The sequence below is a fragment of the Silurus aristotelis genome (genome assembly GCF_946808225.1).
Source record: "Silurus aristotelis genome assembly, chromosome: 15".
Taxonomy (NCBI): Eukaryota; Metazoa; Chordata; class Actinopteri; order Siluriformes; family Siluridae; genus Silurus; species Silurus aristotelis.
The window spans coordinates 23,567,361-23,588,979 of NC_139588.1; the positions used below are offsets into that span (position 1 = coordinate 23,567,361).

General features: G+C 41.0%; 1 protein-coding gene across 2 annotated transcripts in view; it reads right to left on the bottom strand.

Annotated features, from left to right (window-relative positions):
* kif26aa (kinesin family member 26Aa) overlaps positions 1-21,619 on the bottom strand; it is a 104,295-nt gene that overhangs the window by 3,896 nt on the left and 78,780 nt on the right. For both annotated transcript variants that reach the window (XM_083562582.1, XM_083562583.1), the window contains 9 exons: positions 15,551-15,754; positions 13,714-13,807; positions 12,078-12,331; positions 11,743-11,926; positions 9,816-9,975; positions 9,239-9,401; positions 5,309-8,312; positions 4,486-4,679; positions 429-579 (listed from right to left, as the gene is read on the bottom strand). In XM_083562582.1, coding sequence (XP_083418708.1) covers positions 429-579; positions 4,486-4,679; positions 5,309-8,312; positions 9,239-9,401; positions 9,816-9,975; positions 11,743-11,926; positions 12,078-12,331; positions 13,714-13,807; positions 15,551-15,754 — 4,408 coding nt within the window. The remainder of the gene's footprint in view (positions 1-428; positions 580-4,485; positions 4,680-5,308; positions 8,313-9,238; positions 9,402-9,815; positions 9,976-11,742; positions 11,927-12,077; positions 12,332-13,713; positions 13,808-15,550; positions 15,755-21,619) is intronic.

Sequence of the window (21,619 nt, forward strand, 5' to 3'; positions counted from 1 at the left end):
TAAAAGCTGCTCTGTGTGTGTGTGTGTGTGTGTGTGTGTGTGTGTGTGTGTGTGTGTGTTGGTGCGGCATGTCCTTGAATCAATAAGCCGTTATTTTCCCTCCTGCAATCAGAGCAGAAAGTGTTTTGGTTGTGAAGCCCCTATGGTGTCTGTCTCACTTTATAAATCATGACCCTATTCAGCAAAAACTCAGACATGGTGTGTGTGTGTGTGTGTGTGTGTGTGTGTGTGTGTGTGTGTGTGTGTGTGTGTGTGTGTGTGTGTGTGTGTGTGTGTGTCTCCATAAGGAATTCCTACTCAGAAACTTTTCCAGTTGTCATGTAACTTTACATCTACAAAAAAAATTAAACACCACTTCACCACTGTTATCTGAGATTAAATACCTTGTGTGTAAACTACTCTTCAAACACTACAGGACGTGAACTCACACTCTCCTGCCCACTTCTCGGGGTCGAGCATCAGTCGAGTCTTGGCGTCCTCCAGTTCCCTCCTCAGCCTCTCGTGCTTGGTCCTGAGCATGCGGATCTGCTGCTGTCTCTTCTCCAGCATTCTGAGGCGAGCGCTGAAGTACTGCAATCCCTGGGACGAGATACACACAGCGACCAGGACGTGTTTATCTCACTGCAGAGCCCAAGCACAAAAACTCTAAACATCACTGCAAACTTACAGCTCAGCTTCAACTCCAGTCAGGACTAATCTGTGTGCTGACACTCGATAGGCTGGATTTCATTACGGCTGAACTATAAATAAGGGCACAGAGCTCACCAGGACCAAATCTCCTCAGAGCGTGGGGTGGTTTTATCCAGGATATTGTTTTTAATTTATTTGGGTTTTTTTTAACAGTATTTAATTTAATTTAATTTAATTTAATTTAATTTAATTTAATTTAATTTAATTTAATTTAATTTAATTTAATTTAATTAAGATGAATCTTATTTAAAATTTCATTTTATCTTATTTTTTATTTTTTGCACTGGCGCAATGAAAACCCAATGAATTCCTATGACCTTCAGAAAATGACCTTCAGAAAACAGAAAGCTTTAAAGATCTCAATCTATTAAATAAATAATTCTATCTAACGTTTTAAATGAATTTTTGTCCATGATTATGTATTCAATTCTTCCCCAATAGTGTATTTTCTACATTTTATAGGGTCTGTTTACGTTGGCGTTTCTATCCAATCAGATTTCAGCTGTTACATTGTGTATAGAGGCTTTAATTAAGCATAAACTGTATGTTGCTGTAACCAATCAGATTTTGAGTTGATGACTCCAAGGCTCTCTAGCAGGCATCCGATAACGTCTGCATTTTTAACGTCCTGTGATTGGATGGTCAGAGAGCGTCACTAGTCAGAGCTCACAACCCGCATCTGTAGCAAACTTCACAATCTCGAATACATTCATGTGAATTTAATAGCTGATTTTTTCATTTCACAACGACTGACAGAGGGGAAGAAACTGATTTGGTCACAGAAACACCTACAAGGACATTTACAAGATGAATTTTTCAAGAAAAGCTGGACACGGTGCGGAAACAACACCAAAACAGATCCAAAGAGTTGTTGAGGTTTTTCATGAACAGTTTATATTTTTGTGTTTTCTTTCCTATAAAATTTGCACAAAATCCCAATTTGCCTTTATTTAAAATCCCGAATATATACAGAAAAAACACAGGAAACCCCGTTGTGATGTTACGAGGTGAATATCGGTGATTCTGCTGGAGATGATGTATGCGGGTGGTGCAGTTGTGGCTCCAGTGAAAGGAGACGTGTTGAATTGTGTTCAGTTGGGTTTCTTGCTTTATTGTATGAGATCCTGTGTGTGATGCAGCGCTCTGTTCTACTGCACTTCTCTATAATACTGATGCTTTCTACAGACGTGGGTTATAACGATGGGATTGAATCAGGTAGGTCATCACTGAAACACTGGAAATGAATGAAAAGCACTGCCTGATGAGTGAGATTGTACTTTTAATCCCTTTATCCATAGTTACTTTCAAAGCTGGGGAATGTCTGAAATTCCAAAAACCAACTTATGTGCGATATGTTCAACTTTTTTCTTTTCCTCATTATTACACTGCATACACTTTCACAATTCCTATGCCTATACATTCACTTAAACACATAGCTTTAAGTCTGACACTGGAGTCTTCTTCCATAAATGTTCCATAAACATGCGGTTGCTTTAAGAAAACTTTACCACATCACTACGGATGAACTTTCGCTCTAGAACGGATTATGGTGATCAGAACGAGGGCTTCAATACAAACCGAAGCTGCGTTTCTAAAAAAATAAAATAAAATACAATCAATCCCTTCTGACCAGTCAGAATCCAGAATTGCATTCAGGAGCACTGTGGGGTAAAATATTTGCCTTTTAATTAACATATCTTCGGAGAGCTGTGGAGCGTGTGACAAGCGGTGGGGGTGGGGGGGTGGGGTTGTTTGCGTATGCTAATGCAAATGTAATTGACGCAGAGATGAAAAAGACTATTAGATAAAGTAAATGAAGATCGTCATTTCGGCAGAAAAACAGCTCCTCCTCCTCTTCCTGGAGTGCAGGGAGAAATGGAGCTCTTCCTACCCTAAGATAAATCATTCCACGTGCCGCCGGCGATGGGGGTTCAGACTAGCGCGAAGGGTTAACGATCCATGGGGTGGACATGCAGCACAGCACCGACTTTAAAGAGCCATCAGACAGATTGCAGATTGTGAGAACACGCCTCATTCATCACAGGCTAAAAGTGTCTGTCACGCGCTGATGAGATGGCGCTAATTGTTCCTGAGATCACCTCTACACATGCAAATTCCTGCCGTGCCCCCCTGATCACAGGGAGAGAGGGACTCGGGGACCGCCGCAGGTGCTTACGCTTTTTAATTAACATCATGCTCAATTAGGGACGACGAGCGATTCCGGGTTTCTTCGTGTCATCACGTGGAGACAGGAAAGATTTTGTTCTAGGATACTAGCAGGCCATGTTTTCTGTCCAACTCGATCCACTTTTGCTCCTCTAATTTGGTCTAATTTGGTGTTGCTGGGATTTGAACTTACAACCTTCTGTTGGACTTTTAATCTTAATTAAAAGTCCAACATCTTGTCCACTGAGCAACCACTTTCTTAGAATTCTTAAATATACAGTATAGTAATAAAGAAGGAGTCTCCAGTGTGAGCTCTTTGTATCAGAGTTAAAGCACTTTCAGGACAGAGCAGTACACAGATCCTGAAAACTATTGTGTCTAGGAACATTACTGAGCTCAAGACCTTGTTTTACAGACATCCAACAATCTACAGCGGCTAACAAAAGTTGGGAAACCCCAAGTCTTTTATGGTTTTTAAGACACATCTTCCTTTTGTTCATATAAAATGAATTGGACAGTGGATAAAAGTTCTTAGGAGTCCAAATGGGACATTTGTGTCTCTAATAGAAGAACTTGTGTAAGAAGATGTGATCAGACTCCCTCACCCCCACACTCACACATGGAGATGGAAGTGTAATGGTTTGGGGTTGTTTTGAAGCAGTAAAGGTTTCGGAAAGTGAACCTTTGTGTCTCCCATTCCACACTTCATCACCATGCAGTTCCGTCTGGACTGCAGCTCATTGGAAGCGACTTAATCGTTCAACAAGACGATGAGCCGAAGAGCACGTCTGAGTTCTGTAAGTGTTATTTAGAGAGTAAACAGATGTCTGGAGTGACTTTTATCATGGAACGACCTTCCTAGTCACCGCACCTAAATCCTACTGAACTGCTCTGGGATGAACAAGAAAACTCCAACTAGGAAAGAACATCTTTGCTGAGTTTTACAAGAAACAGTATATCAGCTAAATGTTTGGAGAAACAAACTGTCCTGAGAACATATAAAGCTGTTCTTCCTGCTAAAGAAGGATTTTTCAATGAAAATAAAGTGTAACATCTAAAGATTTGTTTGGTCAAAGGAAATCTTCATACTGTTACATTACCAAGTTTGCAAGGAAACAAAAACTTGTAGGTATAGTTGGGTAATAGGAGGGAGAGGCTGAGCGAGAGTGTTGGGTGTTGGAAGGAGGCGTGACTGGTGCTTCTCTCTCAGATGTGTCATTTCATAATAATTAAAAATTTATTTAGTGCTTGTATAATTGTTGTGTTTTAAAACGAGCAAAACATTCCAGGAAGTGATACACAAAAATAATGTCATTCATCATTATTTTATATAACATCATAACACAGCATTTTATTTCCTATATCATTTAATTAGCTTTAAATGCCGTTGGGTATATAAAGAACTAAATACTACATAATGAAACCATTCTATGCAAAGAACATTACTTTTTGCAAACGTGTGCAATGAATAACAGGTTCTAAATTAACGTTTAATAAACATTACAAGCGTAGTATAAAAAGGGTTACAAATTTTATTCTCGGAGCAAAACTCTGAAACCCCCCCCAGTACACCATGCTTAACCACAAAAAAACACTTTAAAATCAATCATGCAGCTCAAATGCTCTCACCTCAGTCACCATGCCTTCCTTGCATCTCTGCAGCCTCTCCATGTCATCTATCTCGTACACTTTAATCTCAAAGGCATCCTTCACGGAGCCCCCCAGCTGAGGCAGGTCCACCCGCTGGCCTGCAGCTCCAGCCTTCCTGCCAGGAGAGGTGCTATCGGGCAGGGGAGCAGGGATCAGCCGCCGCCGCTGCAGGCCTGGAGAGGTCAGACAGGGTAATGCTCGACATCTGGGCCGTAGGTGCACACCAGGAATATCCAAGGAGGTTATAGGCATGCTTTTAATTATGTATGCGCCGTGAACGCTAAGTAGACACAACATCAAAACAGTCCAGTATGGGGTTGATATATGCTAATATGCATTAAGGGCAAGATGGTACGATTGTCTCTTAATGCAAGCTACAAACTTTACATAAACAAAAATTTCTAAAAAAAACCAAACAAACATGTTCATGTGTCAACCACAAGATGTTCTTGAGTCTTGCAAATAATGTTTTTTTAAACATGCATACAGTATTATAATGTAAGTACTTCTGGTGAACAAAGTGCCAAAGAATGCAAACAATATAACTAACATTTGAGCAAATGAGTAACTCTAGACAGAAAGGTCAGAAGAAATGATTGCATATCGGCCAGAGAAACATTGTTATCTGAAGCAATTTAGACATCAGAAATGTATATGTCCTTGAAAAAAAATTGTCAGGTTTCTCTCTCAAACCTTTCATTAAAACAATCAAGTAACACTTCCTGGCATCTACAACATCATTTTCTATGAAAGTTCAGAGAAAAAGGCATTAATTCCTGCGTGACTTGGAAGCGAAACCTACCATTGGCTCTCTTTTTGGGAGACTTTGACACCCTGGTTCGGCTGGAGGTAGACACTCCGCTCTCGCTCATGGAGTCGTGGGTGGAAGATGCGCTACCTGTGGTTTCACTATCCCTGATCATGCTTTCATATCCACTGCTGCCTCCACTGTGGTAGAACAGAGCAGTGCGGCCCATGGCTGGGGGCAGCTCACCACTAAGGACGCTGCTGTTGTCACTGCCGTGGCCACTGCTGTAGCGCTGCGGTCGTCTAGGAGCAGTGATTTTACTGTACGGCGATGGCAATGAACAAGGTTCACTTTTTGGAGTAGGTCCCGAATCAGCAGAAGCACTTGCCTGATCATTATGTCCTCTGATGGGTTTCTTGGAGCTGCTTGATGCAAGCTCACTGACCCGGCTATTAGCAGCTCGAATGGCTTGCTTTGTGCCCATGAGGGTACCTTTCCCTGGTTTTGTGCTTGCTCCTATAACTGAATGAGTCGATGGTTTGCCACTTGGAGGTAGGTTGGCAGTCCAAACATTTGAGGTGGAAAATGATTTTGTGGCACTCAAAGGTTTGGAATTATTACTAGACAATGTCTTTGTTTTGTTCCCATTGCCAACTATGGCTCTAGGACTTAAATTAGCTTTGATCGGCCTAAATTTGCTGCCTTCAGTGGTACTGGTCGATGGGGGAGAGAGGGGTGTTGAGATGGAGCTGGTAACCCCAAGTCTTGGTACCATCCTATTTAACTTGCTGTTACCACCGAGGTTAACGCTACTGCTCTCTCTCATCATTCCTTGTTTGGATCCAATTGATGTCAAACTGTCACACCTTTCAAGGGAAAAATGACTTCCAAAGAATCTTCTACTGTCTCCTTTTGCACCTCGTGGACTGGATCCTGACTTTAAGCTGAAGGATTTAAAGCTAAAAGATTCCGCTCTAACCCGAACATCAAAATCCTCCTCAGAGAGTGTCGCTTTGGATGATGAGGATCTAAATGTATCATTGCTCGATGACCTTAAGGCACTAGGAGACATCAAAGTACGGGTCCTCTGATCCAGGCTGGATTTTCTTATGGGTGGGGCAGGGGGTGACATGCTGCCAGACTTTGGGAGTAAGCTGCTTTTCTGCCCATTTGGTCGCTTCCCTAAGGAGGAGTATTTCAGTGTAGAACTTGTTTGCACAGCATCATGACCCCACTTCAACTCTGATGAGCTATGAGGCACTGTGATCATGCCAAGTGTTGTGGCCCCTCGTCTGAGCTGAGGCATTCTGCTCAGACTTTCTTCTTTTTTAACACTGGACTTCTCACACCCGTCCACCACTCTATGGGAGAAGGAAGATGGAGGCATTTTTATAGACCGTGGGATACTGCTACTTCCTCCACCTGTGGTCTTCCTGGATGGGATTCCACTCATAACAGATTTGGGTGGCTTACCTGGAGAGATGCATTCTGTACTTCTTAAATCTACCTGGCTAATCGTGGTCATCCAGTGTTCATCTGTCCTGCTTCCTTGCCTCTGAAACACTCGGCTGAAGCTGCTATTTGGCTCAACAGATGAGGTAGGTTTGTTTTTTTTCGGGAGAGTCGAGTGGTTTGTATTAGGCATCTGTGCTGGCTGTGCAGTGATAATGGTACTTGATTTAACAGACCTCTGGCCTCTGAAAGCAGTTTTATTTGTATCAAAAGGTGGTGGGCACTTGGCTGTCGGAATTTTCCCAGAGGTCCCTGATTGGTAGTATAACTCAGGAAAACATACCGAACTACCACTGAAGGAGCTGTTTGCACCTTGCTGGGAGGAACTGTTCATACATAAAGCACCAGGTTTATTAGCTGTTGAAATATTATCTTGTGTGTTTGCTTCCTTTGGTGAAATATCTCTAGGCAAGTATGAGGCATCGGTATTCACCGTCTTTTTTAAATATGAGATTTTCGAAGCTGTGCTTTGCCCTGATGGCATCGCGTCTTTTGACCTTGCGTGGCTTTTTTGTGCACTGTCTACCTGCGATACATATGCATCAAACTCATCGTTGATGCTGCTGATTATACTGACGGGACGCGATCCAGAGGACATAGCCTGCCGGGAGCAGTCGCTGTTAAAGCTGATTATGCTGGAGGGTCGTCCATTGTCTGGAATTAGACCAGTGGGCAGCTCTTCAACCACAGTAAACACTATTTCATCTTCCCCATTTAACGCCACGGGTTGCTGCAGAGTTATAGTAGTTCTTAAAACATCTCTCTCAAGACATCGGCTCTGAAAAGCTGCTCGCAGGTGACTTACTTCTACTGGGCTTCTACTTAGATGATAAGGAACTCCTTGCCTGAGAGCTGGCTGGCTCATACCCACTGGAGGTGCCCTTGTGGCTAAAATACTATCACTAGTAAAATTTGAGGTCTTTTGTAACAAGGGTGAGGATCCTTTTTCGAAGACCTTCTCTCGGACAACGGGTTCAGCATCCTGAGCTGAAAATTTACAGCACACAACTTCATCTGAAGGCTTTTTGATGTGTTCCATATCAGAAAGCTTGTGGAGGGAGGATTTAATCATCTTGCTACATGCAAGAACCCCCTCTGTTGCTTTCCCTGCCCCAACTTGAGTCTTAGGGACTGCCTGAGGCCCTTTTCCTTCACCGATAAAAGTAGCTGTGCTCTCACTTCCATCAATACACTCAAGCCGTTCTTGTAACTCTGCGAATGTGTTGCACTTTAGATGATCCCCATCTGATTTGGGAGCCTCTTTTGAACGTTTTTTGTTGAGTGAAGGAATGATGGGAACGAAGGCTGGGGGTCCTTCATTATCACTGAGTTCACGATCAGATATATGGGCTCCTCCGGGACCTACATAGATAACTGTATCACATGAGTGTTCACTACTGGAGGAGTAGTCTGGATCACTGGAAAGAAGTGCAGGGTGGTCTGGGTCTAGAGCTACTGTTCTAGGGTACAATGGTTTTAAGTGAGGTGGCCTCCGGGTTTGTCCTTCCTCACAAGAGCTCTCCCCTCCTGAGGAACTGGAGGCATACTGAAAAAATACAGAAATAAATTAATGGTGACAATCAAAATATAGATTATTTATGATGCCAGCAAAGGTAAAAATGCATTTAAATCAATTATGAGTATCAAGGCAATTGAGTATTGCATTGACAATCGATACCAAATATTATGAAGTGCTGTCAATATAAAAACCATTGACTAATATTGATTACTGCTAAGCTATTGACTAATGTTTACAGAGAAATCAATCAGTACACATTTAGTCCACTACGTAAATGTACACGCTGATGAGGCATAACTTTATGGCCACCATTCCAGCATAACATTATGACCACCTGCCTAATATTGTGTTCATCCCCTTTTCCTGCTAAAACAGTCGTTACACATCGATCAACAGCATTAACTTTTTCAGCAGTTTGAGCTACAGGAGCTTGTTTGTTGGATCGGACCACACAGACCAGCCTTCGCTCCCCACTTGCATCAATGTGCCTCAATGTGATGTGCATCAATGGTTCCTTCCTTGGAGCACTTTTACGTCCATGACCCTGTCGCCGGTTCACCACTGTTTCTTCCTTTGAGCACTTTTGATAAATACTGACCACTGCAGACCGGGACCATCCCACAAGAGCTGCAGTTTTGGAGATGCTCTGACCCAGTCATCTAGACATCACAATTTGTCAAACATTGGCTATTTTTCCTGCTTCTAACATCAACTTTAAGGCAAAATGTTCACTTGCTGTCTAATAAATTCAGTAGGTGCTTCTCTCCCACCGGTCATAATGTAACAATATCATAATGTTATGCCTGATCAGTGTAGTTGTACTAATTTGGTAAACTACATAATTTTAATGCTTTTTCGAATCCATAATGCAAAAGAAAATATCTCAGTAAACAGTGAAACAGTGAGACAAACAAAGCTAAGCTCATGAATATGAAATAAATAGGATATCATGCCTTGGATTTCTTCTTCCTCATGCGATGAATGCGAGAGGCTAGCTGCACCGTGGAGAGCGACTCAGCAAAACTGGCTGGCGAATCCGAAATGTGGGCAATCATGGTGGTTCTGCAGTTGATGTTGCCCAATGATTCCCTCAGTAGCATGGTGAGCTTGCTGTCCCTGAATAATGCATCCAAAAATCATTTTGTTAGACAAAAAAGGAAACCATTTGCCCCTGCTGGTTGTAGATATAAAGCTTTGAGAATTTCCGTGTTACACTTTCATCTCATTTAGTTTCTATCATTGATGCGTGTGTGTGTGTGTGTTTAATTAAAATTTAAATTAACATTTTTCCTATTAAAATTTCAATGAAATTCTCTAGCTGATCTTAAGCTCTCCCCTGACACAAACTCCCGACCATAACTTTTTTCCAAGGTAGACTAATTGGTTTGATGACCTGAGGATGTGCATGCAAATCAGTCTGGCTCCGGAACTTAACTTTCTCAGATATCACCTTACCTCATTAAAACAATCTGTCATAGCTGATAAGCCTTGCATTTAATTGGATAGCTGACAAGTTGCACACGGACTCACCTATACGGCACATGTTTTGCACCGTTGACTAAAGCAAGGATGACGTTCCCCAAAGCGGCCAGAGACAGACACTGGCCTCCACCACCATCCCTTGTTTGAGTGACATCAGATTCACAACTGCCCAAGTCCAGGAGATGTAGACGACTCCGCCCCTCAGACACTGCACCCGAAAGAGGATACATGTTTACAAAAGCCATGTTGATGCTGGTACAGTCCACTTGCATTTCGAACCAATTGGCAATGGAAATATTTACAAAATGTCGGATGGTTGTTTATTTCCTAAGCTGTACTGTACTGCTCTACTGGGAGTTTGCAGCCGAGCTCTAATGTGCCCAGGTAAATAAATGCTTTTTATTGAAAAATGGAGCATTTACAGTAAATGTAGGTCACTAACCTAAAGTATCGTTACAGCAGATAGAAGAGGCACGTACTCTGGATCGAGAAAGAGACCATTAACTTTAAATCAGCCGAATTTTAATCTCCGAGCTGAGAATGCAAAGAAGCTCGTCACTTATGCCAAGTTCTATAAACATTCCACAAGAGGAGACTGCACCTCATTATACATTGAAATTTATTCTGGCAGCGGCAGAAGTACATGGTCTGTCGTCGATACAAGAGTGAAATACAAATGATCAGATACATGGCGATTTGGTAGCCAGGCTTTGTCTGGACCATAAAAAAAAAAATGAAATTGCTCAATTACGGGTGCTGTCATGTAGTCATTAAGGGAAGAAAGAAATTAGGCGAATCGTATGCAAATGGAAGGAAAATTGCCTTTTTTTAATCAATAATGTTACACTGAAATCAAAGGCTTGACAGTGGGTTATTATAGACCCTTCATCCACAAACTCAGGTCTGCTGAGCTTTATTAGTTTTGTGTGGGAGCTCTGTATTTTAACATCATTCCGCCTTTACACTACAATTCCTGGGATATGAGCGAATTGCCAAATGAATCTAAAATGATTGCCATTTGCATAGGCATTCGGAAATATATGATATTAATCGACACTTTGGAAGCTCCGCCTCCTTTCTCCAGTTTCACATTTGTAATCTTTGGAATACTCTGGTTGAACGTGAACATTAATCAGAAAGTCAGAGAAGTATATTAATGTGAAATCAAAAATGTCTGAGGGTGTCTTTGACTTACACAACTCCAATACTAAAAAGACTTTTGTAAAATGTCAAATCTCCTAAACCCATATGTTTTTCACAATAGAACATAGAAAACATCTTTACACTGAGAATTTGTAGCATTTCGAAGGAAGAAAATGAGGTCATTTTAAATATGATGGCTGAAACACGTCTCAAAAAAGTTGAAAGATGTAACACCGGAAGATGTTTCCTACTGTGTAGCATCACTCCTTCAGTTCGTTTACATATGGGAACTGGGGGGAGCATTTGCTTAAGTTTTGAGAGAAATTTTGTCCTATATGTGCTTGATCCTGAATTCTAGTTGCTCAACAGTTCTGGGTTTCCTTTGTTGTGTCTTTTGCTTCATGATGCGCCAAATGTTTTCAAATGGTGAAAGGTCCAGACCACAGGCAGGCCAGTTCACCTGATTAAATATTTTCTATGTTTTATATGTTCTACTTTAACTGAAATATGGTTTTATTATATTTGCAAATCATTTTATTTTGTTTTTATGTTCATTTTACACAGTGTCACAACTTTTTTAAAATTGGGGTTGTAGTTGAATGTATTAAATAAGGATGCCACTGAAAAATCTCTCTCAAAAAAGTAAAAAGTGACAATTTCTTGGCTGAAAGTGGCACTTTGGAAAGTTGTCACACCTCAGGGATCAATTTGGCGACTCTGCCCGTGCCAGACTCAGCTCAGAAATACTGGAGAAATACTGGAGAGGAATGAAAACGCCTGCTGTGACAATCTCGCATTAGACAAACAGTACAAATAGTGCGTGAGGCCGTACTTCCTCCCTTGGTGCTCTTTTCCATCCGGTACTGCGTGACATGGAGGGTGAAGAGCATGTGTGAGTTGCACTGCTGCTCTACAGCCTTTTCAGCTCCGCTGGTGCTCCGTGCTGCTAAAGCCGAGTCCAGAAAGAAGGCAGCTCGCTCTGCTGAAGACGCCCTGAGCTCACTCTGATTCTGCAGCTGGATATTGAGAGGGAAATAAGAACAACAAAATAACAAAGTTTTGAAGGTTTTGAAAACAAGGATGGATACTGAGAGTTTAATATGGAGAAATTGACAGTTTTTTAATGTCATTTTATATTTCAAATTAAATAAAGAAGGACCGACTTACCTGTGATCCAGATAGCGGGTCCTCTTTTAGGTACACTCCTGCACCCTGGACAGTTCCTGTACAGAAGTCAGCCAGAAGGTCTTTCAAAGCCTCGTCCCTCCCGCTGATCTCCACAGCCGAGACGCGCACTGAGAACCGAGCCTCGGCCTTCTCCTTTCTCTCCTCGATTAGTTTGAAGAGCCAAGAGATGGCACACGGGGCGACACCCAGGCTCTGTGTGGAACTGTCTTTACCTATCATGGTGTAGGTTTTACCTGTACAAAGCAGGTCAGGAAATCTAATCAGTACAGTTTTAGAGAGGATGCTGAGTCCTGCAAGATGTGTAATGTACATACAAAAAAAAACCTTACGCAACAATAATATACTACAACAATATTCTTCATTATAAAATGCATCTGTAATAAAACCGGAACTGCAGTATGGATATAATCAGATCTTCGATAATGAATACGATATAAAACACCATGCTGTGCTGGAAATATGTTTGCAATGGGTGATTAGTGTAACACAACAGGAGGCAAACACTTTCACTTTCAGCAGGAAAAGAGCAAGCAGTAAACCAGAAGCGCAAAACCCTGGGACATGAGGACAATCTTTAATCCAACAAAGATCCAGAGACCAATAAAACCTGTAATTAATCAAATCCTGCACCCCATGTTTTAAATATAGAACCATGTGGTGGCTTTATATGTAATTATATGGAGCTTATGGACTGTATTCAATCAAATGTGTACAATAAACAAAACCTCTGTTATTTCTTATCCTTTTACAGTTACCTTCAATGTTCTCAGGTGGCACGAGGTGGTATCAAAACATTGCTAGACAACAAAATACTATTTATTTATGTTTCCACACTATCACCTTCCCAACATTATGACTGTTGAGATTCGACAGTGTGACACGGGGATCATGTTCGTACAGTCCGACAAGCAATCGCAAAAATGTGCACCTGGAATTATTCTAGACAAAAAGCAGTCACACACACACACACACACACACACACTTTTGAATCTGCCCACATGTATTGGAGCTGCTCAATGGATCAGAATAAGGGGATTGATTACGAGGTGGTATCAAAAAGTTAACAGAATAGTTTTGTGACACGCCAACAAGTGGCAGCACAAGGCTGCACGCACAGTCACAGAGAGCACTGACCTTCATAAGTCAGTGCGGCAAAAAATATCGTCCTGTGTACATCGGGAGCTGTGCAACTGATGCAATTCTGCCCACGTGCGACCCCTGTCACCGTGATCTCACTTCCGCACCCACCCTACTCATCAAATTTGGCTCCTGCAGACTTCGCCCTCTTCCCGAAGATAAATATGTCAAAGGTGGCCGTTTTGACACCATTGAAGAGACCCGGCGTGAATTGCAGAAGGTGCTTGAGATGCTTCAAAAAGAAGATTTCCAGGACATGTTCCAGAAGAACGCTGGGAGCTGTATTGCTGTGCAAGGGGACTATTTTGTCCTGTTTGTCTAACAAATTAAGCAAAACCTTCTGACCAATTACAACCAAGAGCATAGCATTAGCTGCTTCAGAGAACCATATAGAAAGTCACACTGAAGCATTTTATAATTAGGTAGGAAAGACAAGTCAAGACAAGACAAGAAAAAAAAAAGAAAAGAAAGTGCTAACCGAGGTGGGCGTGTCCGAAGCAGAAGATGCAGCCGTCTGCACCGTTGACTACAGACTGAATGACTTCCGCCACCGTCCCTGAACACACCTCCGCCTGTGAATATGAACACAAAATGCAAATGAGTCGCTGACATCACCTGGTGACTTCTAGCAACTCTTTGATTAGCTACTTTCCCCTGAAACCTTTAAAGGTTTTTATCTAAAAGATGGACAGATGAAAAAACGAATGAAAGAAGATAAAATTTAAAATGTTACGTGTTGCACCACATACAGCACGATGTGATTATCACCTCTGCCTTCAGGCTGACAAACACAAGTATAAGTTCACCGGTTCTTTTTTCACACTTGGGATATGTGGAAGTGTGTGTCTGCCTGAGGAAAGTGTTGCACTGCTTCTGATGTCGTTCTTCTGAACAACAGGGAATCAGTGCTGATCGTCCGAGGATGGGATAGGAAGTTGTGGAGACGAATTTTTTTAAATAAGATTTATAAGGAGGCGGTAGCATAGTGGATAAAACTCTGGATTGGAAGATCACGAATTCAAATCCCAGCAACACCAAACTGCTGGGCCCCTGAGTAAGGCCCTTAACCTTCAAATGCTCAGTTTTAAGTTGATCTTAAACCCTTGGATAAGGGTTTCTTCTAAATGCCATGAATGTAAATTTATAATCTTTTATAAGCACAAGGTTCTGGACACCTCAGCTCAAGACCGCTGTCATTATTGAAGACTCCCTTTTTCCAAATGTAGTTCCTATTTACTGTTAAATAACCTCCTGGAAGATGTTCCACTCAATTTTGGAGATTTGTGAGAAAGCCTGGGGTGCAGTCGACGTTCCGATTAATCCAAAACTGCAAGAACTTCTCCTCTAGTGAAGACCTACTGTACAATCTTATTTCTAGCCTTAAAAATCGTATTTATTAATTTATTTTGAAAATGTTATACTATGCAAGAGCAGATTGTGTAAAATGAATCTGATTGTTTTAAGATTATTGATCTTTTTTTATCTTCTTACTTATAAAAGCTTAAAGTTTATATTTAAAGTTTATATTTTACCTGAACAATTGAGCTTTATTACCATCAGAGACGTCATTTGAGGCCTTGTATCTTTTAAGACTTTATTTTAGTCGTAATAACTGGTTTTAAATTCAGCCAATAAGAAAAAATGTTGAATTAGATTTTTTTTTTTTTTTTTTTTTTGGGGGGGGGGGTGTTCTAATTCTCTGGTTTTAAGATCGTTTCACACAAATGATGAACACAGCAATGAACGAGATGGTTTTGAGTTAATTAGACCACGCTTGGGATGCTTTACCGCTAATTTTAAGACTCTTTAAGTTTCTAGTCTGGATCTTCTTAAATTATGCTTTTATTTCTTATATTTAAACATTTTCTTGGAGCTGTTAGAAGATCAGAAGATCTTCTACATGTTACAAACCATATCTTCATGGATCTGGCTTTGTGCACAGGAACATTGTTACACTGGAACAGACTTTGGTTTGGTTTTTGGTTTCAAATGAAGTGAAAATATCTGAAGGTCTGAGATTCAAACTCATGATCTTCAGACACAAAGTCCAAAGCATTAACCACTAAACCACCACCTCCATTACAGTTGCTTTCATTGGAATGAGCCTTACAGAAAACTACTAAGCAGAAACACCAGGATATTGTGTTGTAGTCCCTGTAACTACTGGAAGCTTTTTAAAAATCAGGGATTTGTCCATTTTTACATGTTAAATCGACTTTATGTCTACAACATGAACTTTATGTAGTAATACTGAAATCCATGTCTGAAGTAGTAAACCTTTAATACGCAGAAAAATAACACTGTGAAAAACATACTTGCGATGCATCCTGGGTAAAGACTGCGTCAAAATTGAAGGTCTTTGGGGCCACAGTGGAGGAAAAGCGTCTCAGAGCTGCAGAACTGGCCAGAGGCTCGCAGAAGGTCAGCTGCTTCTTAGGAGCGTCCACTTTCAGGAAGGACATGGACTCTGAAGTGTCCTCTTGCCCTTTTGCAGGACAGATGCGCACCATTACTTTAACCTGTGCAGTATACAAGTGAGGGAAGAGAAAGAAATGGTTTAAAGAAATTAAGTGTATTACGAGTTTGTTGGAAAACACAACGTTCCTGTAAAATCAGTACAATCCTGTTTTACTCCATCGCTTTTGTCCGCTTCACACAATCCCCTTCCACCTACGGCGGATTTCTCTGTAATTAAAGCGATCCTGTGTGCTGGTAAAAACCCTCCAGTATGTGTTTACTGTCAGTATTACAGTCCTTCCACCAGGGACGGCTTCAGAGCACGGAGCTATAAAAGCTTCCACGAGCTTCACTCAACCATACAGATAAAAGAATTCATTTTTCAGGAAGTGAACGTCTCGGATGGTCAAGCGGAACTCAGTCTCATTACATTACATTTTCTCTCTCTCTGACCGTAAGCTTCAATTTCAGATATTATACACTTTCAGTTTAACGCATAGGACTGTTACGACCTACACGTGAATAACACAAAAATAAGTATTCGAGTGTGACATGAATTGTAAGGTGTTTGCCAATCAAACAGGACTAAAGCAGCTCATGGGAGCATTTACTTTTGTTAATTTATCAAACAAGAGTTATAGTAAGGGTTTTGGTTAGGGGGCTTGGAGTAAGGGTTAGATCTTAGAATTGAGAAGTTAGGGTTTGGGGTTAGGATTAGAGTTAGGATTAGGTTTAGCTAAGGGGGTGAGGGCTGGGGGTGTCGTTAGGTTTAGAGTTAGGTTAAAGTGTAGCTAAGAGGTTGGAGTTAGGGTCAGAGTAGTGTTTATGGTTTGGTTTTGGGTTTATGGGTGGGGTTAGAGTTAGGGGTTAGTGTTAGGGTTTAGGTTAGAGGATGGGGTTGGGGTAGGAGTTAGGCGTTAGAGTTAGGGTTTAGGATGGGGTTGGGGTTAGTCCTAGGGTTTAGGTTAGAAGTTTAGGTTAGTGGATGGGGTTGGGGTAAGAGTTATGGGTTAGTGTTAGGGTTTAGGATGGGGATGGGGTTGTGGTTAGAGGTACAGGATAGTGTTAGGGTTTGGATTAGAGGATGGGGTTAAAGTTAGAGTTAGGGATGGGGTTAGGGTTTGGGGTTAGTGTTAGGGTTTAGGTTAGGGGATGGGGTTGGGGTTAGAGTTAGGGATTAGTGTTAGGATTTAGGTTAGAGGATGGGGTTAGGGTTAGAGTTAGGGGTTAGTGTTAGGGTTTAGGATGGGGATGACGTTGGGGTTAGAGGTACGGGTTAGTGTTAGGGTTTAGGTTAGAGGCTGGGGTTGGGGTAAGTGCTAATGTTTATTTTAAAGGTTATCTTAAGCGATAGGGTTAGATTTAGTGCTGGGGTCTAGGTTAGAAATTGGAGTTAGTTTGTGATTAGGGTTTTAGGGTCAGGTTTAGAATTAAAGGGTAGAGTTAGAGATTAGTGTTTGGGCTGGGGTGAGGATTAGAGGTTAAACTTTATGGGTTATGCTTAGGGTTTGGTTTAAAGGTTAGGGTTAGTGTTTTGGAGTGAAAAAGTGGTAATTTCTCCATATAGATTGTTTAATAATTTATAGCGTAAAAACGTGGTTGCTGAATTCGCATGTCTCTGAGCATGTGCATGATAGTTGGCTGGTAGCTGAAAAATCTATCATAATAAAACGTAAACGCTTTTTCTATAAAGTAATTTTCCCTATTATTAGAATGCCTTTCAAATACTTAAAAAAACTGTAATAAAGTTAGTAATTTTTATTACATCTATTTGTTATTAATATGGCAATTCCAATTGATGATAAATGATTAAATAAATTAACTAAAGAACTTTTGTAAACGACCACTGCTTCTACTACCATCAGGCATCCTGCCAGAATTCATGAGAGAGTCACACTTATTGCTAATTGCCTTTTTCTTAAGTGTCTTTCTTAAAATGAATTCTAGGCTACGCCATTGGTTGAGTGTCTTGGCTGTCCATCAAGCGAGGAGCCAGGTGTTAAACAGCGAGGTATGATACGTGAAACATTAATCTGAGAGTCTGGATGTCGGCCAAAACTTCATCCATCCTCCAGCATAAACCCTGTCAGAGAACAAACAGGAACTCTTCCATTGGGGCCATGCCAATTTCTCTGGCTGGCTTCCACATCACACACTATGAGGGAAAGGTGATCTGTGTAAGCCTCCTAAGATACTGTACTATTAACTTTTAGCATTCAGCTATGTCGTTCTTTGACTGTTTCTGCAGTGTGCCTGGTTGTCCTGATAGTTCTAGATGAGAAGGTCCCTATGAAGTACTACAGTGACAACATCCCAGAAATGTTATAAAAATAAATTACTTGTTGGAACTGCCAAGGAATCTGATTCTCTGGTAAAGCATTGCTGGAGCTCCTAGAAGTAGCAAGAAATACATTTCTGAGATAAATTTATCCCCTAAATATTCATGATCTTAGACCTTAAAATGCAAAGCATGAAAATGAGAGTATTTAGTATTACCTGCTTTTAACTAATTACATTCTAGTGGCCAGTGCTTGTAAATATATTAAAAAAAAAAATAAATGCTACATTTGCTGCTGCTTTGACTCAGCAATTCCTAGGAACAGTTGCTTTTGATGGACTGTTAGTTCGAGATGCCATCTGGAATTCTTTACCATGCACTAATAGGAAAAACACACTAATAATAAACCTCACAAGTCATTACACCATGCCACTCACGGCAAACATTCTGCTGCGCTAAGCACAATACTAAGCTAAGCAAGGTGTTTGCGGTTTTTTTTTTTAAAGCATTTTATACTAAATTAGATTCAGCCAACCGAACAGTTACTCCTCATGATCGGCATCATTTAGACCTAGAGTGAGAAAAATGTTTATAGTCAACACCGATGGGACTTAAACCCAATTTTTCGGCTTGAAAACTCACCAGCTAATGTATTTAGTGGAAAAACCAGAGTACAAATTAGTATCAATATATGTTGATACATATACATCCATTCCATCTCCTTACCACAGATCCCCAGCTCTGAATATTTCAGCATGGTTTGCATTTTATTCTCCTCGGTGGATCTGCGATATAACAACTCAGTGGAACTCATTAGAAGTTTCTTCACTCTGCCTTCATGCAAGGCTCATTAGGAATTTGCAGCTGCTGGCTTGTAATGCCAGCTGTCCATTTGCAACTCAATGCACAAAACACTTTTCTTAATAGAGATCTATGGAACAGGTTGGTTTCCTACCTGTGCAGGTCTCAGGAGAACTAAGAGACTTATTAAGTTCTCAAACTTCAAGCCATTTCCCTCAAGTGATAAACTTCTAACCATATAAAAATTCTTTGCATTTTAGCTAGGACATTACTTTCCCAACTCTGACCTCAAATCTTCACTCTGGGAAATCTATTTCATTGGCTGATAATAAAGAATAAATAGAAGTGGAAGATAAACCTTGTTTTTTTTAACCATTAAATACTCTAAAATGATCATATCTATACAGAAAACCCAAAGTGTTTTATTTAACTGAATAATTCAGACAAGCTCCAAGTTTAACACCTAGTACAGTTATGGTATCCACAGGTACGAAGGTGATTCAAGATGAACACCTCCTCAGAGAGGACACTGACCAGTACTGGTAAAAATACTTTCAGTGGAAACCCAGCATCTACTGGTACAGAGTGAACATCTCCACTAGTATTCAGGGCAACAGCATCTACTGGTACAGAGTGAACACCCCAAGTAGTATCAAAGAAATATCATCTAGTGGTACAGGAAAAACACCTCCACTAGTATTTAAGAGACATCATCTACTGGTACAGGGGGAGCACATCTACTAAAATTCAGGGGACAGCATCTACTGGAACAGGGGGAACACCTCCACTAATATTAGTGAAACAGCCTTTACTGGTACAGGGGGAACACCTCCACTAGGATAAAGGGGACAGCATCTACTGGTACAGGGGAGGACACCTCCATTAGTATGCAGGGGACAGCATCTACTGGTACAGGGGGAACACCTCCACTAGTATACAGGCGAAAGGAACTACTAGTATAAGGAGAACACTTGTATACAGGTGAAAGGCTCTACTGGTACAGAGGGAACACCTCCAATAGTACTTAGGAGACAGCATCTAGTGGAACATGGGGAACACCTCCACTGGTATACAGGGGACAGCATCTTCTGGTACCGGCGGGACACCTCCACTAGTATATAAGGACAGGAACAACTGGAACAGGGGAACACCTCCAGTAGTATAAAGGGACATGAAATTCCACTGGGTGGACACATTAACCAATATTGCTTGATGCTTTATATTGTATCAGGGGAACAGAATTCATTGATTTAATGGGGGAGATTATCTTTTGGAGAAAACCATCCACTTGTACACCAGACTGCATTCAATATAAAAGGGGAAGAATTCCAGTGGTACTGGGAGATAACTTTCCTTTGTATTGAGTGATGGCACCCATTGGAATCAAGTTCTTTATTTGGATACTGCGAAAGTAACTGGCAAAAAAAATGGATCTCCTTGTAGGGGAACACTTTGCATGTCTTACCATGACTTTCCATTGTATGAGGAAATGACACCTGATACTATTAAGGGGTGGTTCTTCTTTTATTTCAGTTACATGGCATCCCTTGGTATCGCAAATTGTTTCCCCCTGTGTCATGATGTAAATGAAAAAATCTCTGCATATCATTGGTTAGCATGAAAATAGGAATTTGTTGTATATGCTTGGGCTACTGCTTACTGCACTCTTACCAACTTTTATCTATTGCTAACTCACTCTGTGTTGCACACCAGAAATCACATGTTGTTTCATGTATAGACTTGTCTTGGAAGGTGAACTGAGGACACTGAGGATGTTGCACCTGATGGAGGGATTTAAAGCTGTCCCTGAAGATCTCTTTAGTGAAACTGGTGATGTCAGGAAACAATCTCCGTGGTGAGTTACCAGCAGAGTGGCTTAGTGTTTATGTATTAACTAGTATATTGCTGTGCAATGATTTCTGGAACACACAAAAAATTGGCATTTAAGAAGGTCTAAAGACCTGGTGTAAGTCAGAAATTTAATAAAAGATGTAGCCAAGCCTTTAAATAAACAAGGACGCCGATTTTAAACAGAACATGGACCATGCGGATCATTGTTCAGCTGATGCTGCTATAAATGTAGATCAGCAGATGTCTTGTCAGTCTTGTTAACACGTCCTGATGCTAGCTGTGAGACGGGAATGAAGATTGTCTGGCAGTGCTAATCATTTGAAACTGATATGTGGCCTCCCTCTCTTACATTCAACACTAATCTCTGGCAAACACTGAGCTGGAAAACCGCCAGAGCAGAAAGCACATTTCCAATGCTAGTTACTGCAGGGTAAATAAATACGGTTACATGATTTGCACAAAAATGGGGTATTGCAATAATATTCATAAACAGTGTGACTGCACTATACGTTACCATGCAAAAACAAGCTGATGAACCTCGAGAAACCGTTAAAGGCAGCTCCATCTGGGGATCTTCTCGAGTTTATTTCTGTGTCTGTGACTTTTCCGAATGAAAGTCTACAGTGATTTTTGCTACACAACACGTCAACTGCATTGCTTTCAGGGAACACTTCCATCCCGCAGAGTGCAAGAGCCAGACTTTACAAAGTGCTAGTTGGCACAATGTTCTAACAGACCTCCATATTCAAAGCCATGTGTGCATGTGTTCATCTTTGTGTAGTGTCTCGGACCATGTCTCACCAATCGTCCTTATGTTTTAGTATCACGTTCACTAGACAAAGCTCTCGTGTATACCAAGCCTCTGTATTCTGATTCCTCGCTTTTCATGTCACATTTTGGATTCTTGTTCTCCTTTTTGCTTAGCTTTTAATTCACAACCTTTCCATCCGAAGTCCAATAATCTTATCCAATGCGCTACCACTTCCACATGTGACCC